A 19,375-nucleotide genomic window follows, 5' to 3' on the forward strand; every position below is an offset into this window, starting at 1 on the left:
CCACGAGAAAACCTTGGCCTCCCGACCACAGCCTGACAGAGCCTCTGGAGTGGGGTCGGACAGATTCGACACCCATACCTCAACCCCTGAAGCTATACCAAGAGGGTTCAGCTCCTACACAAGTGTGGACATTCACAGGACCATTCACTGTTTCTACCTTCTACCCCAGACAGATGGACAGACGGCATCCTGGTAGCTAACCAGCTCTCCTGACAGGAGACCAAGAAGACCTAAAGGGATGCCTGGAAAGCACAGAAGCCAATGGGTGTGAACCCATTGTCAATAACATAGCTAAACCATTTAAATATGAAAAGGTGCAAACTATGAAAACAGGGGTTTTGAAAATTTTGTATTTTTCAAAATTTTACAAATTTTCAAAATCTGTAATTACAAAAAGGTCCTCTACTAAGGAGTTTCCCTATTTCATTTCTGTTTGCCTTTTGGCAAATGTTTTTGTTATTGGCAGTAAGGTACCCTTCTAATCATAAGTGTATTCATTTCAAAGGGCTCAGAAATAAGACCATATATTATAATCTATCTTACTTTCCACCAATAAATACTCTTACCTCTGCCTTTGTTCTTAAACCAGGCACCTAAACAAAAAGAAACAACAAATTTTGTTAAGTACAATGGAAAGAAACATTTCTATTGCTTTTTCAGACCGCAGATTAAAGGATATATTCAACTTATCACAGACTTCACAAAGAAGAAAACAGTTTCCTTAATCAAGACTTGCCACCTACATATTTTTATATCTATCTCCTAATCCAAAGGTAACTTTATGTCTTCCTTCTATATTCATTTATTTTAGACTGGAAGCTTAATGGAACAGCCTGACAGAGCTGGTCTCTGGAAGCCTCCATGCTTCACTGTAATCTTTACGTACTTTCTACATGGTCACCGGTGACACAGTACTGTAGGGGAGATGTGGCTCCTATCCTCCTAGGTCACCCTCCTGCACCTGTCCTCACTGGAAGGCCACTGTCACTGGCCCAGGTGATTCCACAGCCTCCTAACTGCTCTTCCTGCCGTTAGCCCAAACCACTCAATGGCGAGCTCCTGCGTCCCCAACACAGCAGAGTACTCTTCCGAAGGCCTCGACCTCCCTTCACTCTCCATCCCCGTCTCCCCCAACCTCACTTTTCATCATAAGACACCCTACCAGGCCAAAGGGAACTTAGGGGTGGGGGCTGAGTAGGCATGTTTGGGGAGGCCTGGGCTGAGAGCGCGGAGACTGCACGCTTGAGGGGCTACTTCCAGCACCACCATGAGAGGTCAAATACCTGCAAGAATTCAAAGATCTACATGGCTGACTTATGAGGAGAGGGGAAGAGGGAAAGGGATGGGAGAGGAAAAGCTTAACCTTGGTTCTGAAAACTGCAGCCCAGATGAATACTGATGTCATGGACCACCCTCCTCCCTTCCCGTTCCCCCCAAAATAAGGAAATCAGGAGGTGAGGGTTCATAGCAATCATATGGTTTTTCATTATTGAAAATAACTTTTACCTCTCACAACCCTCCAAGCCATCCACCAAGTGGGCCAGTGGCCTCTCTTATTGACTCCCTTCCAGCTTTGGTCACTGCAACCAGAACGAAGGGGCCTCGATAACACCGTGGCCTCTTCCCCTTCTCCAGCAACCCTATCTCCTACCTGTCTTCTCCTGCTTATTTCATCAGTGAACCAGAACGTGGATTTTCTATTCTCTTCCAGCCTGCTTCTCAGAGAGGTATCTTTTTGGTGCTAGCGTGATTATTTCTGCCACAGACATTAAGATGTTTTTATAATTTCTAAAGTTTTCAGTTCTTAAAGTCTTTTTTTATGCAGGAGACAGACATTATCGGTTACCATGAAAATGAGTGAGAGCCCCCCCCCCGAAAAAAAAAAAAAAAAAAACCCACAATGACTAAAAGCAAAATATGAGCTATGTAAAAATAAAAATTACTTCAAGTGATTATTTCAATATCTTTGGTAACAGTATACTGAAGAACCAGAGAAGACAAATTTAAACTTGAATTATCAATCAGGTACTGAAAATTTTCTATACTTGTCATTATTTCAAAAGAGCGCAAAGAACATGAGGTGCCTGGGTGGCTCAGTTGGTTGGGCAGCCAACTTCAGCTCAGGTCATGATCTCACGGTTCGTGGGTTCGAGCCCCACATCGGGCTCTGTGCTGACACCTTGGAGCCTGGAGCCTGCTTCCGATTCTGTGTCTCCCCCTCTCTCTGCCCCTCCTCTGCTCACGCTCTGTGTCTCTCAATAATAAATACATGTTTAAAAAATTTTTATAAAAAAAAAAAAGAGTGCAAAGAACAGAAAACAAACCTGATGAATAAGTTTCGCTTCAAAATAATTCTTACCCTCAAAATTTTAGGGCTGCTGTAATAAGCCATGCCCAGGGCTTCAACTTCTTCACACTGTGCCAAATTTATCCTTCTGGTGCACTTAACAGCTTGGTTCACCAGAAATGCTAGAAATCATAACGTTCCCAAGGGGGGAAAAAGAGAGAGAGAGAGAAGAAATTTTTCAACTGTCCAATGGTAACTAAAAACTTGTAATCTAAGTAAAATCGTAAAATAAGTTATAACACAGATATACAACATGCTTCAAATAGGGTTTAAGAAATTGTGTTTTGAATAGGTTATACATTCACACAATTCAAAAGGCACAAAAGGATATTGAGAGTCTCTCTCCAACCCTTGTCCCCTTCCCCCCATCCCCGCCCCGGCCCAGCCACCACCAGAAACAACTGTTTGTCTCCAGAGACAATCAGCGTCAAGTTTGTTGTGTATCTTTCTGGAAATATTCTACGCAAATAAAAGCGTGGGTATATGTATTTTTAGTATTCCTTTCCCCTTTTAGAAACAAATATGTGCTATATATTCTGCCCTTCACTTTTTTCACTGAACAATATATTTTGGAGTTCAGTCTAGCTCAGAATATGAAGAGATTTCTCCTTTTTTTTTAGGGATAATCAGTATTCTATCATAGATCCGCCACAATTTATTCAACCAGTTCCACATTAATGGACGCTTAAGTTATCTCTGGCTTTGCCATCACCAACAATGCTGCGATCTACAATTTTGCATGTGGGCCAGACATTCTGTAGGACCAACTCCTAGATGCAGAACAGTGGGTCAAAGGGCATATTCACCTGCAATTTTGACACATACTGCTAAATTGCTCTTCACAGAGGCTGTACCAATTTGTGGTCCCACCAGGTATGTAAGATCAATGCCTGGAGATCAAGACTCTCCAGAGTCTTAAATTTCTTAAGCTTTGCCAATCCACTGGATGGAAATGGTATCTCAGTTTGGTTTTAATTTACACTGTTCCTATTGTGAGCAAGATTGAGCATCTTTTCAACAGAATCCACTTCCATTCCTGTACGAAATGATGTTCCATTCGGCCACATGTGACCATACACTACTCAGCTAGCTTCTTCACTGTGATGCTACCTTAAGGATTGGAGAGCCATGTCTGCTGCCTCCCACTGCCAGGACGGTGACTCCACAGAGTCTATGATGCTCCTGAAAGGAGAAGCAGGATCCATGGGAAGCAGCTGCATGGGCTGCATCCCTGCTCTGCCACTGCCTGAGCAGGCCTGAGCAAGAAACTGAATGTTCCTCACTTTCCTCATGGAAGAACACATGGAAGCACTTAATACAATACCCAGCACAAAGTAAGTGTTTAATAAACATTAGCTGGGGCGCCTGGGTGGCGCAGTTGGTTAAGCGTCCGACTTCAGCCAGGTCACAATCTCACGGTCCGTGAGTTCGAGCCCCGCGTCGGGCTCTGGGCTGATGGCTCAGAGCCTGGAGCCTGTTTCTGATTCTGTGTCTCCCTCTCTCTCTGCCCCTCCCCCGTTCATGCTCTGTCTCTCTCTGTCCCAAAAATAAATAAACGTTGAAAAAAAAAATTTTTTTAAATAAACATTAGCTATTGACAAACTTTAGCTCCAGTGAAGAAAGAACTTCCCCCAAGCTTGGCAGGGTTAAACAATGGTGGGCTGGTTTTGGGTAGTGAGTTCCCCATCACTACAAGTGCTCATGCAGTCACATGGTAGAAAAGATTTGGGCACTGGTTGGGAATCTAAACTGCATAACCTTTGAGACCTCTTTCAAAGATAGACTATTTCTAGTTATGAAGCCTGTTCCATTATGACTACTATAAATTTAAACTAAGAGCAAACTCTGTTTATAGAGAGAAAGAAAAAATTGCCCACTGTCTTACCTGCAGGGTTATCATCAGTGCAGAGAGATGACGTAAGGGGAGAGGGAAATCTCAAGAATGAATCTGAAGTCTGCAGACGAACCCCATACTGTGAACAGACCAACCAATAGCTATTATGGTGCTATTAAAAGCATTCATTCAACACTTACTAGACACCTACTATGTGCCAGACAGAGTAACAGGCATCAGGAACACAGTGATGAACAAAAAACAGATATGGTCCCTGCCCACACGGAGCTTACACCCATGTGCCCCAACCCTTTCTTTTAAGGACATATGTCTCTGTGTGCGAACATTATTGTATTTGCAGGGTTTTTGTTTTGTTTTTTTATTACAGAATTCCTCCAGAGAGGTATATAAGAAGTTGACATAGCATCTTCCAATGCAGACAGAAACTGGGTAGCCAGCAACGGAAGTGAGACAGGTAATTATTTTTTATTAGCAATAATTATTTAATAACAGATACAGTATACATCAAAATCATAAAAATGATAGGCCTTCTTTCCCAAAACCAAACCATGTGAAACTTTTCCCCAATATTCAAATCAAAATTTGCAGCTATTGGGCATACAGCCAATTTTCTTGAATCTCGGTGCCAACAAGGATCTAGGGAAACAAGCCCTCTCTTTCACTGGACCTGGGAGTTTAAACTCCTATAATCTTTCTGGAGGGCAACCTGAGACAGAGGTTTTAAACTTCCATTCATTTTGCCCAAGTTAATCCAGTTATAGGAATGTATCCTAAGGATTTAATCAGACAAAGATATACATATCTATCAGAATGTTCCTTATGGATTATTTATGATAGCAAAAACCGGAAACAAATGTCTGTTAATAGTGGAATGGTTCAACAATAAATGATGATACATACACAGAGGGTATACTTTGTATCAGTAAACTGTAGCTCCGATAAGTTACTTTCCTAGACTGAAGTTTCTTTTTCTCATCGGTTAATGGGGACAAGACGCATTATTTCAGGGTTGTGTGAAGTAATGTCTGGAAAGCTTTGCACAGTGCCTGGCATGTGGAAAATGATCAAGAAATGGTAATTTTTATATTGATATGGGAAGATGCGTAAGATTTATCACTGAATAAAAAAGGAAGCTTACATAACAATGTAGATAACTACAAATCCTACTTCCATACAATACTATACATGTATACTTTTATAGATGCATTTAAAAATCAGGAATATATGCTGATCTATTAACAGTGATTTCCAATGTGCATTTTCATGGACACTATGGCCTTTCCATCATATGTACCTCGATGCTTTTACCTTTTAGAATTAGCACAGAATGTTTTTATATTTCTCTTTTAAGATGTTTCCAAAAAATCTGAAGTTTATTCAAAGTTAATGTATATTACATTGAAAAGTTTACTAATGGATAGTATATAAAATAGCACACATTTTTCTAAAATCTGTAAAACTAAATACAGCTTTGAGAAGTGGACCAGGCACACAACTAATCCACTCTGTGTCCCCAACAGCATGACTCACACACTCTGCTGCGTCTTTTGAGGTGGAGAAGCACAAAGATTTCTGCAGAGAAAAATGCAGGCTTACTAAAGAATAAAAAAACCTTATGTTAGAATTCAACTACTCAATTTTAATCTTTGTGATCTTTGATTTGTAGGCATGAAGTTTTCCCCTCTGTAATGTGAATTCTGTCTCAGGGAAACCAGTTTTGCTGATAACATACTGAAAAATTAACTCACAAGGACAGGATATTTGCAACAAGATGAATGGACTTAATCAAGTTCTTGATTCACCTCATATTTTGCAGTATCTGGAGCATCTGACTGGATTGTGAAAGAAATCTCTGATTCTGAATTCAAGGAAAAACCATCAGATGTTTCCATCAATTTATCAAAATTATTTTCATCAGGCACTTCTGGATTAATAAATGATAATGCAGGTTTATCTGGTTTTAGAAAAAGTATTTTAGGTCAGCATACAATATATTATAAGCATTATATATAACACATAATATTTTGGAAATAGCTTTTAAGTAGTATTAAGGCTGATGTGAGGGGGGCCTGGGTGGCTCAGTCAGTTAAGTGTCCAACTTCAGCTCAGGTCGTGATCTTGCAGTTCATGAGTTCAGACCCGTGTCAGGCTCTGTGCAGACAGCTCAGAGCCTGGAGCCTGCTTCAGACTCTGTATCTCCCTCGCTCTCTGCCCCTCCCCCACTCGTGCTCGCTTGCTCGCTCTCTCTCAAAAATAAACATTAAATTTTTTTTTTAAAGGCTGATATGAAAAGAAAAAAGTGTCTCTTTCCATATTTACTTTACCCAAAATTTCTCAAGTCTTATTAAATAAACAGGATCCCTAGATTCGGCCTGTTTCTCTAACAGTGTGGAAGTAATGGTTTGTAAAGCCTGCAGGCGAAGCACAACAAAAGCCAATAATAATCAATCTTTCTGCAGCCCACGGACTGGGGAGCTGGCTGCATCAACCTCTGAGGTGCAGCTCTCTGCAGATGGTGACAGGGACAAAAGACTGTGTTTCTACCATCACGCAGCCACCTCCAACCCACGCCCAGGAGAACAATGTGCTGTGTATGGAATAGAAAGGAGGAAATGGGCTGGTATGCTCAGTTGCCTGGTCTTACGTCATAGGACCCGACAATAACTGACCAGTCATTACTTTAGATTACCAATCACAGAGCATTCGCCTGGTTTTCGACTGCAAGGGAATGAACTCAAAATATAAAGACGTTCTGAAAAGATGATGAAGTTTAAGCAATAAAACCACAAATATGTCTTTGATCTTGGATATCTTAATAACACTTTGCACTTATATGTACTTTTGGCTCTAGACCCCTATCTGAGCTCAATGCTCAGATAAAAATAAAGATCCGGTTTGCATGCAAATATTCTTAGTAAAAATAAAAGAGAAAAAAGGAAATTGAAACCAAAGCTGAACCTGATTTTCAACCATTAAAAAACCAGGAGAAAATAAAAAACTACATAAATATACACACAACCTAAATAAATCTAGATTCCTACGCATGCCTACATATTATAAACACCTGTGAAATAAAGTATGTAACTTCAAAAGACAACTACATAAGCACATTAGTTTTAATGAAAACATGCGTGCCCACAGGCCTATCAAGTTTTTGCAGTCGCCTGCGAAAAGGCCTCAGAAGATACACCTGAGCCAAACCATAACCTGAATGCTTTAAATCTAATTGAATGAGACATTTTTTCCAAAAAAGAACTTTTTAAAGAAAAAATTTCCAGGGCTTCTCAAAGTATATCAGCATCAAATACTTACAGTTTGTAATCTGAATGCAGAAAATAGATGGATTAATCTGGTCAACAAGTTTAAATATCCTTTGAGGTGGGTTTGCTGTAAAATTCAATGAATAGATGGCTGCTTTTTGACTACAAAACTGACTATCACCCCTGGAAATTAAAAAATAATAATACAAAATTTTAAGGCATATGCACACAATCTTAGCAAGATTATTTTAAAACTGTCAGATGCTTGTACTGTACTATGTTAACAACTACATGGAAGATATTCATGAAAGCGTGATGTTAGAACTGAATCCATTTTTATTTGGTTTCTTCAGTGTTAAAATGTTCGGCATTTGAAAACTTTTTCCTTTAACAGAGAAAATATTAAGACAAGTAGAATAACTTTAAGGAAATCGTATCAAGTACAGAATATAGATCAGGGTATAATTTTGATGTAAATGAACCTTGTAAAACTCTGACACCATCAATTATAAAATTTTGCAGAACTTCAGATTGTTTACAAGTACCCAGAATGGATCCAAAATTCCTTGTCTTTAGAATAAAGCTGCCTTCAACAGACTGAAAGTCAGAAAATGTGAAGTCATCTGGAAGTTTGGGGGCTTAGAAGTTAGGGTACAGTCAAGACTTCAACCAATCCCAGATTTGACAAAGTGTAATCATTTTGATACAGGTATGGTGTGAAGATAGCAAGGTAACAAAAATGGGATCATATTCTATGTGCTGCTTTTAAGACCTTTTCTCAGTATATACTGCCCAACATTTCTCATGTCATCAGTATGTTTTTGCAATACTATATGAAATGGCTTCATTCTATACCAATTTATTTAAGTAAGCTACCCCAATTTTTTTTAGCCAATTCTCTACTGTTGGTCTAGGTTGTTTCTCGCTTTCCCCGATTACATATAACGCTTTAACATCACCCTTGCACATATTTATGAACGTCTCCAGCTATTTCCTCAGGCTGTGCTCCCTGAGGTAGAATTGCTGGGTCAAAAGGTAGGTGTATTGTTCAAGGCTTCTGAGACATACTGCCAGATTCCCTCCAGAAAGGGAAGACACGTGCTCACCAGTACTGCAGTTAAGAGTGCCTATGTCCCTGTACTATTGCCAAGAATACACATTATTCAGTTTCTACACTTTGCCAATTTCACAGGCAAAAATCTGCTATCTCATTGTTTTAATTTGACTTTTCTCATTTACTAGTGACTGTAAACATTTTTCCATATGGTTATTGCTCACTGGTATTTCTTCGGTAAGGTGCTTCTTCATACCTATTCAACATTTTTTATGAGGATATTTGTCTTCTCATTGGTTTGCAAGAATCCATTTTTTAAGAATCTCAAGTGTCATGTGTTGTAAATATTTTTTCCCTGTTTGCTACCTTTCAATTTTATGGTGTTTTTTGTCATAAAGAAGTTTTAATCTTTTTTTTTTTTTTAAGATTTTATTTTTGGGGCATGTGGGTGGCTCAGTCAGTTAAGCATTAGACTCTTGATCTCAGCTCAGGTCCTGATCTCAGGGTCATGAGTTCAAGCCTGGTGTTGGGCTCCATGCTGGGCATGAAGCCTTACTTAAAAAAAATTTTTTTTTAACCCAAAAGTTTTATTTTTAAGTAATCTCTACACCCAACATGGGGCTTGAACTCACAACCTTGACATCAAGAGTCACATGCTCCGTGGACTGAGCCAGCCAGGTACCCCTTCATTTTTTAAATAAAATTATCAATCTTTTATGGTTTGTCTGTGGGCTTATGCTTAAAAGACATTCCTTAACCCAACAACAACAAATTTCACCTATACTTTTCATTTTTTCATTAATTTTTTTAACATTTTACTCTTTGATCTATTGGTAATTTACTGATATAACGCTATGACGCAGAAGTCTAACATTTTTACTTTTCAATAGTTACCATCTTACATCATTTACTGAGTGATCCAAACTTTACTCCATTGTTGTAAAATCATACTTACTATATATTAAACAGGAAAAAAATACATAGTATTTTGTGGGTTTTTTAAAATCAGTACACAGAACGGATTTTTGGACTATTCTCATCCTGATCTACCTATCTGTCTTGAAGCAATATGCATTACTTTCATTACTATAATGTTACGACATGTTTGAAAGCTGATAGTTTGCTCTTCTTATTCAATAATGTCTTGGCTGTTCTCAGGTTTATTCTTCTAGATGAATTTTCAATCATGCTGATGTATTATCCACCCCACCCCCATCTGACAATGGAATTACACTTCAAATTAAGGTTTTTTTTTTTTTAACTATTTTTATCTATTTATTTAATTACCTGAGAGACAGTGAGCAGGGGACAGGCAGAGAAAGAGGGAGAGACAGAATCCCAAGCACGCTGTGTGGTACCAGCACACAAACCATGAGATCATGACCTGAGCCGAAATCAGGAGCCGGATGCCCAAGTGAGCCACCCAGGCACCCCTACAAATTAAGTTTTTGTAAGTTGAAGTGTTTACATAATGATTCTTCTCATCCCACTACAAAAATTATCTCTCCATGTATTCAAATGTTTTAGGTCTCACACCATATTTCAGTTTTCTTCACATAAATTCTAAGTACTTACGTTTTATGTGACATTTCTATGGGGTGTTATGAATAGGATCCATTTTCATTATATTTTTTGATGGTTATTGCTGAAGTATAAGGAAGCTATCAATTTTATAAGTGGCTGCTTTTCCAAAAGCTCTGTATAATTCTAATGGCATATTGGTCATTACTGTGGGCATAAAGAACCTATAAATAGTATTTATGAGAAAAGATCCAGCACTAAAAAATTTACGAGGCCTACTGCGTCTTAAAGGATGTACAGGAGTTAGAGAGTGCAAGAATGGCATTGGCCAAGGATGGGTAATGTACTGATGGGGTCTAGAAAATTCTTGAGTACCAAAGTTCGGATGCATGGAGGAGACAAGACGGGTTAGTAGGAAGTAGGATCTAAAAGAGTTTGGGGATAGATCTGAATCGGGATAGATCTGAATCCAGGCTAAGAAGTATGCAGGTAATGAGAGCTTCTGAAGGCTTTTTTATAGCAAGCGACAAAATGAGGTGTGACCTTATACAGAGGGGAGTAGGAATGGACAGACACAAGGGCTAGTGTAAAGAATTCAGTAGAACGGAACTCCTTACTCTTCCCCTTCCAGTCTGCCTGCTCTCAAATCCTGTGCAGTGGAGGGGTATCGGTTCTGCATATGTCTCTAGTCACGACCTTCAGCGTGGGGAGGAGGGCACCTGTTCATCCGTATCTCCAACAGTTTCTTATTACTTGGTTCCCTGCCACCAGGCTTAGCCCCTGTGACCCATCATCACCCGTGCTGCCGCAGAACTGCTTAAGGTGGGAATCTAATCCCCTCACCCCCGGCATCCTGCAGAGTTCAGGACAAAACCCAAACCCTCAGTGTGCACACAAGGCCCCTCAGGATCTGACCCCGGCCACTGCAGCATACTCCTCTCAGTCCCGCTCTCCAGCTACACTCAGCTACCTGCAGTTAAGGCAACAGGCCAGGCCATACCCTCTCACTCCCAGGACTCTGTCACGTGGCTCCCTCGGCCTGGAATGCCCTCCCCGATTCCATGCCAGCCAACTTCACATCCTTCAGGACCCAGCTCAGATTGTCTTTTCTAGAAAGACTTCCTTAGTCCAACTGCCCAGGTTAGATGCCACTCTTCTCAGTTGTCTCAGTGCCTGGGGCAGCACTGCCACCATTCCTCTGTCTCCCTTTGTCAGTGAGCTCTTGGAGGGCAGGGCTGCATGTAGCTCATCTTCTACACTGGTGCTCATGGAAGCACGAGGTGTGAAAGACAGCTAGATGGAGAAGGCAAAGAAGAGGAAGGAGTCAGGGTAGCTTGCAGGTTCTGGCCTGGCTGTCTTCCTGAGAGGACAGTGGTAGAGAGGTCAAAAGAGAATACCAGAGGGCTGGTTAGGGGTGGAGGAGGGAAACTCACCCACAGAGTCAACTCACTTCTAATGAGGGCCAACTGTGTGGCAGGAGCTAGACTAGGCACTAGTGACACAAAGTATGTAAGAGGGATATTAATCTTGCTTTCATGAACCTCACATCTGGTGAGGAAAACAGACATTAACCTAATAACCTTAACAATAAATTTGCAAATCATTAATTAGCTGCTGACAGTTAAGCATATGTAAACAAACCTTTTATGAATTAGAACCTAATAATGAAAATAATTAGGATTATTAATTTTTATTTCATTATTTCTACACTTCGTATTTAGGAGAAAGTCGTAAGTAAAACTAACTCATGGGAATGCAAACTGGTGCAGCCACTCTGGAAAACAGTATGGAGGCTCCTCAAAAAATTAAAAATAGAACTACCCTATGACCCAGCAATTGCACTACTAGGTATTTATCCATGGGATACAAGTATGTTATTTCAAAGGGGCACATGCACCTCCATGTTTATAGCAGCGCTATCAACAATAGCCAAAGTATGGCAAGAGCCCAAATACCCATTGATGGATGAATGGATAAAGAAGATGTGGGGGGCACCTGGGTGGCTCAGTCAGTTAAGCGTCCAACTTTGGCTCAGGTCATGATCTCACAGTTCATGAGTTCAAGCCCCACATGGGGCTCTGTGTTGACAGCTCAGAGCCCAGAGCCTGCTTCGGATTCTGTGTCTCCCTCTCTCTCTGCCCCCTCTCTGCTCATGCTATCTCTCTCTCTCTCTCTCTCTCAAAAATAAATACACTTTAAAAAAAATTTTTTTTAAACAAATAAAAAGATGTGGAGAATATACATATATCTCTCTCTCAAAAATAAACTTAAAAAAATTTTTTAAACAAATAAAAAGATATGGAGAATATATATATATGTACACACACACACACACACACACACACACACACACACAATGGAGTATTACTCGGCAATCAAAAAGAATGAAGTCTTGCCATTTGCAACTACGTGGATGGAACTAGAGGGTATTATGTTAAGTGAAATTAGCCAGTCAGAGAAAGACAAGTATTATACGACTTCACTCATATGAGGAATTTAAGATACAAAACCGATGAACATAAGGGAAGGGAAGCAAAAATAACATAAAAACAAGGAGATACAAAAACATAAGATACTCTTAAATACAGAGAACAAACTGAGGGTTGCTGGAGGGTTTGTGGGTAGGGAGATGGGCTAAATGGGTGAGGGGCATCAGGGAGGACACTTGTTGGGATGAGCACTGGGTGTTATACATAGGGGATGAATCACTTGAATCTACTCCTAAAATCATTATAGCACTATATGTTAACTAACTTGGATGTAAATTAAACAAATTTTTAAAAATGAATATTTATAAATGTAACTTTTTAAATGTAAATAAATAAATAAGTAAAGGGGGCAGAAAACTAACTCAAAAAAAATTCTGAGGTCCTTTCCTGAGGGCACTATGGATTCAGCTCTAATGTCTATACCAGGAGTCCACAAACCACACCTAATTTTGTAAAACTTCATTGAAACACAGTCATGCCCATTCATTTACACATTGTCTATGGCTGCTTTTGCTCATCAATGGTCGAGTTGAGGAAGTTGCAACAGAGACCACTGGTCTATGAAGCTTTTTTTTTAAGTTTATTATTTATTTTGAGAAAAAGAGTACACACAGGAGGGGCAGAGAGGGAGGGAGGGAGGGTGGGGAGAGAGAGGAACAGAGAGAGAAGCCCGAGCATACTCCACATTATCTTGGTGTGGAGCCTGATGCGGGGCTCGAACTCATGAACCGTGAAATCATGACGAGCGGCAATCAAGAGTCGGTCGCTCGACCGCCTAAGTCACCCAGGCACCCCTGGCCTGTGAAGCTTAAAATATTTACTGTGTGGGCTTCCACAGGAAAAGCTTGCTGACCCATATTCTAAATAGTCTATATCTAAAATTCAGTATTGACTAATAAAAAAAAAAAAAGATTCTAAATAATCATCTCGAATTGGAGCTGAAATCTCTCTCAGGCTCCTGTTACTTACTAAAGCAGAAAAGCAGAATGGTTTCTAACAAAGATTTAACTATGATGTAGCCCAGATAACCAGAAAAGTAATCTGACTACAACATACCATTCTCCAAACATTTTTACAATATTGGGAGTAGATTCACTTTCTCATTGATCAATAAAATAGTTCTTCATGGAAAAACACATCCTACTTCCAAAAAGCATTCAATCTGTCAAGTATCAACTGCTACAATTTACTACAAATTTAGCTACAGAGATAGCTAAATTTAAGTTAGCTATCTCTGAATAATAAATTGGTCCCATCCTGAATAAATTAACCTCTTTTAAGTGCTATATTTTTCAAAGAGCTTTGAAATCTGAATTACGAGAAACAAACCATTCAGAAGAGATTATTTCTTAACCTGATAATCAACTGGGAATGTTATTTGCCATTATTCTCCTATACAATGTGAACTGTGAGAATCCCCAGTAGATTTACACATCATAAAAGTATAAACAAAGCTTTCCTATCTGTTTAATTTTTTGTTACAAGTACTATATCCACAACAAAAGCTGTAAAATTAAACTGCACTTTTCACCCTATGCTATATACATGAGACTAATTCACCTATACAAAAATGTGCACATTATCTGTTTACAAATCAGAGTGAAATGTCATTCAGTCTCTGGAAACAAAGATTTCCTTATACTCTTAACCAAGTAGACTCTCTCTTCTCTTTGGCCTGCACTATCAGCCGGCTGGATGCAAATAAGACATACTCCAAACGTATTGGTTTGGACAGCATGGCTTCTGAATGATGCAAAATTCAGGAAACCAGGTATGGGTTTTTTAGCCTGGAAGAGTTTTCACTTTCTGTCTTCAAATTTTATAATCTTGGTTCAATTCCATCAAAACTGCATGCATCACAAACTTACGTGACACTTGGAACTGAACAGGCAGAAAAGACACTGAAATCCACGGGGCTGCAATCAGGATCACAACAGCAGTTGACGTCACACTGTGCTGGAGACAAGTCACAGACACACAGAGCAGCAACTACAGAAACAAAAGAGGTGGGATGCAGAACTTCACAATCAGCAGGGAGTGACTGCCCCCTGCCACTGCAAAGTACCAAAAGTCCATATCATACAAAAGGCCCATTTGATTTTTCCCACTGCACTTCAGGTTGGGGGCGGAGAGGGAAATTTGTGAAGTGAAAATTAGTCAGTTTGAATACTCCTCAATCTGAAGTTTCCCCAAAATAGCTAATCATGTGACTCACTTGGAAAGTTCTGTTTGTGCTTTACCTACAAAGACTCTGATTTGGTAAGCTATGAAACGCAGACATTTGTGTTTTTCAAAACTATCCAGGTGATGCTGATAATTTAAGAACCAGCATGCTAAATCACTTGCCGGACCATAAGAACCTGGTGTAATAGTACAGATTCCCAAGCCCCTCCTCTGGAGACTCTGATTCAGAGGAAGAGCCCAATGAAGGCCACCAGGAATCAGGGTTCTCAATCTTATTTCTGTCCTCAGATGTCACCTTGCAGCTTTAAAACAGAGCCCACATTCAAACTATTAGCCAAGAATCAAACTGGCTCAGGTGCTTTGTACCTGGGGTTCTGGAAATATATTTGGTAATTTAGACAATAAAACATGGGGGGGGATAGAAAGGGTAGAAATCTCCCCAGTTCACAACATTTAATTTTTAATAATGACTATCTGGATTTTTAAATCTCTATTTTATTCTGTCAAACAGGGGAGAGATAACCCTTTTAAAGATGGCAGAGCATAAGAATGATAAACAGGGAATTCATGGTAGTAATTATTCCTGAGAAGAGGAGAATAAGATCATGCTTCAGTCTTACGTAAAATGTTTTGTTTCCTTTTTCAAAAAAAAAAAAATCTCATGCAAAACAAACAAGGATCTTAAGCAAATGGTGGTAGAGAGTCAATTCAACATTCTGATTTGCATGAATGAACTATTTCACAACAAAAATCAGCTTTACAAAATACACCTCAAAAAAGGTACAACAGCATCCTCTGGAAGGAGGTGTAAGAGGAAGGTTTTGCCAATAAATACACAATCCTTTCTTCATCTGAGACACAAAAGTTTTCCCCCTTAAGCTTACATACTTCCCTCTAGCCAAGGACTCTCCTATGTGCTTAGAGAAATGAAAAGGCAACGTGTGCAAGCTAATGTAAAAAAAAAAAAAAAAAAAGTTTAGGCTCCCTGCCTTATGTGCTTAAAATTACAATCTTGACTTGTTTTTCAGAACTCAAAACCCTTGTAAGTAACTATATGACCAGTAAAGACAAAGCAATAGTGTTTAAGAACGCCACTTAGGGAAGGGAAAAAAAAAAAAAAAGGTCTCTATCCAGGATGTGAGTGCACTTAATCAGCCAACAAGTATCTGCTGAGCGCTCCCAAGGTCTAAATAGCGCTCAGCTGCTCTTCTAGACCTCTTAACATCTACATGCCTGGCTCTAGAGCAAGATATTAATGAACAGAACTCAGACCAAGAATGAAGTTATCACTTTTCTCTTCTATCTATAACCCATTCTGCACGTGGTGTCCAGTTCTCCACTCCATCAGCCCCTGCTCCAACTCAGGGCAGGGGTGGGACCTAAAATCAGGCAACTAATTCACCTACCCAGAAAATGGGGATAACCCACACCATTGGGAATTAAATGAGATACATTAAGATGAAAAGCTTAGCACAGGGCCTGCTGCTACACAGTAAGCAGTTAATAAATGCCAACTGTCATTTCTTACCATTATAGTCACAGATCTAGAGAGGGGTCCTTTAAAAAGATGAAATGCAAATGCATCCCCCATACTGGAAAAACAGCCCTGAACACATGCCCGAATAATGATGGTTCCAGAATAGATTTATTGTGGGGAGAAAGTACATAAACAGACGGAATACTTAGATGGATAAAGGATAACCCAGTCCCAACCTTAGAGAATTGTGGATACTGAATTCTGTTCCTGTATATCATTTATTTACCTCCCCTAATTCACCAAATCAACAGTTTCAATATAGAAGTTTGGTTAATATATACTGAAACAGAAAATGTAAAAATTTATTTCTCTGTATGTTTCCTTACACATAATGTATAAAGGAGGCCCTCTGGAAAAATGATGATTCAGGAACTGAAGTCCTAGAGTACATGGTGTCAGCCAATCACAACTTTTCAACTAATACTGAGCCTTACTCAAGATCTTTTTCTCTCACAAAGGAAAAAAAAAATACTGCATGCCTATTTGGGTTGCAGTCAGAGGACTTACAGTTTTGATGTTTTGGTCTGGTTTGTTTTTTGAGATCACAAACCCCTTTGAGAAACTGCTCACTGCTAAGAACCCTCACCCAGAAAAAAGCATATTCACAAAATTTTGCACTCTGAGCATCTCAGGGTTACAGCCATCCCCTTAAGTCATCCATGTCTTATCACATTATACAATATTCACTAATGTGTAACTCCAGCATTAGGTCACTTTCTGAGAAATATGTTAATTATCCCTCAGGATGAATCCTAAGAGGTGGGCATCACCCCTCACCTCATCGCTTCCCACCTCCAACTCAACATGAGAGGAATCCTGGGTTTTCATAACTGAAGTCAACAGACAAGGGCCTAGTCACATTTAGTAAACTAGACATCTGGCGTCTCTTTTTGATAAATCAAAAGTTCAACGCATCCTACGCATTCAACTTCCATAACTGCCCAGAAACTTTGGATTTACATAATTTCACCTTTGGCTGCAAAGGTGTAACAATTCGTTCATTATTACCTCTAGCATAATGTTGTCCAGGACCACTGCAAGTAATTGCAAAGATTTTATACTGTCACACTTACGCTCTGTGAGCCTCAATTTTCTCATGTGTAGGAGAGGGATAATGAGGTCTATCTACCCTTAAGGGCTGCTGAGAGACTCAAAGCCTATGAAATACTTAGAAATGCCTGCACACACACAACTGCGTGTTCCATAAATGTTAACTATCATTATTACATCCTCACCCGGGCTAACCGCTCCAGGTTGGATCACTCTGGATCCCCAGGAACTGCCACTTGGTACCCACCGTCCGTGACCGGAGTGGGCCTGGGGCCAGAGAAGGGCCTGGGGGCCTTGGGGGTTCCGGGGGGCCTAGGAGACAAGGCGGGTCGGAGAGTCATCCAGGCTGCCTCCGTAGAGTTGAAGCCCTCCGTCGTCACAGGCGGGGTGGCAGCGGCCTGGGCGCTCACGGAGGCGCAGCAATCCAGGAGCACAAGAAGGAGCGGCCGAAGGCCGGGGGAACCCATAGCCCCGCGGAACCCCACGCGACCCGCAGCGGGGACCCCGCGCGTTGCCTGGCAACCGCGGCCTGGCGCGGGGCATTATGGGATTGGTCCCGCGAGGCCACACGAGAACGCCGTGGGCGGGGCCTGGGTAAGGACGGCTACGAGGGGCGGGGACAGGGGCGGGACGAGGGGGTGAAGACCTGGGGTGGCGTGAAGCTAGTGAAAGCTAGTAGGGGTGAAAGGCTGGTAAATCCCTGCAGCAGTTTGCAAGCCAACTTCCAGGCTTGTTTAAAAAATGCGTATTTCCAAGTACTTTCCCGGGATTCAGACTCAGTAAGTCTGGAGTAGCGTCCAGGAATATATATACATATATATATTTTTTTAATTACGTGATTTTTTATGGTATTTTTGTGCTATATTATATTGCTAGACTCTATTTTTTATTTTTTATTTTAGAGAGAGCATGAGCAGGGGAGAGGGAGGGGGAGAGAGAGAGAGACAGAGAAAGAGAAAACTTAAGCAGGCTGCGCACTCAGCGAGGAACCCCACGTGAGGCTCAATCCTATGATCCTGGGAAGGTGACCTGAGCCGAAACCAAGAGTCCAATCCTTAATTGACTGAGCCACCCAGTCACCTCCAGGAATCAATATTTTTAACAAATGTCCTGACGCAACCAGTGACAGGAGGGAAATTTGGGAACCTATCCCCTAAAGCTACCAAATATTTTTTTTAAATTTCTAATGTTTATTATTTTGAAAGAGAGAGACTGAGCGGAGGAGGGGCAAAGAGAGAGGGAGACACAGAATCAGAAGCAGGTTCCAGCCTCTGAGCTGTTAGCATACAGCTGGACAAGGGGCTTGAACCCACGGACGTATGGTCATGACCTGAGCTGAAGTTGGACCTGAGCTGAAGTTGGTTGCTTAAACGACTAAGCTACACAGATGCCCCTAAAGCTATAAATACTAAAGGAACACAGAGAACACATCACAACCCTTGAATTTCTCCATGTCATACACTGTTGACACTTGCTTTGCCTTTTTTGTTTTAGATGGCCAGATCTAAGGAGGTCGCCAGATAACTTCTAGTCACCCTGTTGTAATAAGGGGGACAAATGAACACTTTTTTTACAGACAAAAAAAATTGATGAAAATTAAGCAGAATGATTTACAAGTTTTAAAAGAAAAGAAAGAAAACAAATCTGTATGTAATTCTACCAAAGGGGATGGAGACCACAAGACTTAAGAAAGCCCCTACAATCTAAACTGGCTTATTTATAAAGATACCCCAGTCCAGGGATGTTGGCTGTATCATTGACCCTTAATCTCCTTACAATTCAGAAGTAAATGTCAAAATACTTAAAATCTCATGGTATTTACTCATGAGACACATTTACCAATTCAGAAAAATGCCAAAACAGTACATATATCTAGTTTGTTAAATTTAGCAAAACTAAATCATCAAAGTGGCACCTGTAGCACCTTTGTCTGGCATGCTGGACAAAGTATAGAAAGATAAAATTGGATCAAATGTATACTACAGATATTTCCTTTTTTTTTTTTCTACAAAGGATTACTTTAACATCTGACTGAAATTCTGGACCACTTTTAATAACTGGTGTAATGCTTTCCTTAA

The 19,375-nt window shown here is 40.3% G+C and overlaps 1 protein-coding gene across 5 annotated transcripts in view; it reads right to left on the bottom strand.

The window, feature by feature from the left end:
- The window catches only part of TCTN1 (tectonic family member 1), a 29,120-nt gene extending 11,275 nt beyond the window's left edge, over positions 1-17,845 (bottom strand). For 2 of the 5 annotated variants that reach the window (XM_040443894.1, XM_040443892.1), the window contains exons 1-7: positions 17,545-17,844; positions 14,395-14,515; positions 7,515-7,645; positions 6,005-6,156; positions 4,233-4,320; positions 2,360-2,469; positions 567-593 (exon numbers count right to left, since the gene is read on the bottom strand). In XM_040443894.1, coding sequence (XP_040299828.1) covers positions 567-593; positions 2,360-2,469; positions 4,233-4,320; positions 6,005-6,156; positions 7,515-7,645; positions 14,395-14,515; positions 17,545-17,764 — 849 coding nt within the window. In that variant the 5' untranslated portion in view covers positions 17,765-17,844. Of the gene's footprint in view, positions 1-566; positions 594-2,359; positions 2,470-4,232; positions 4,321-6,004; positions 6,157-7,514; positions 7,646-14,394; positions 14,516-17,482 lie in introns of all 5 variants that reach the window. The other 3 variants (XM_040443895.1, XM_040443897.1, XM_040443896.1) reach the window with 3 other exon arrangements.
- Between the last annotated feature and the right edge of the window lie 1,530 nt (positions 17,846-19,375).

Source organism: Herpailurus yagouaroundi, unplaced genomic scaffold (genome assembly GCF_014898765.1).
Source record: "Herpailurus yagouaroundi ecotype Mexico unplaced genomic scaffold, PumYag 191, whole genome shotgun sequence".
Classification (NCBI taxonomy): Eukaryota; Metazoa; Chordata; class Mammalia; order Carnivora; family Felidae; genus Herpailurus; species Herpailurus yagouaroundi.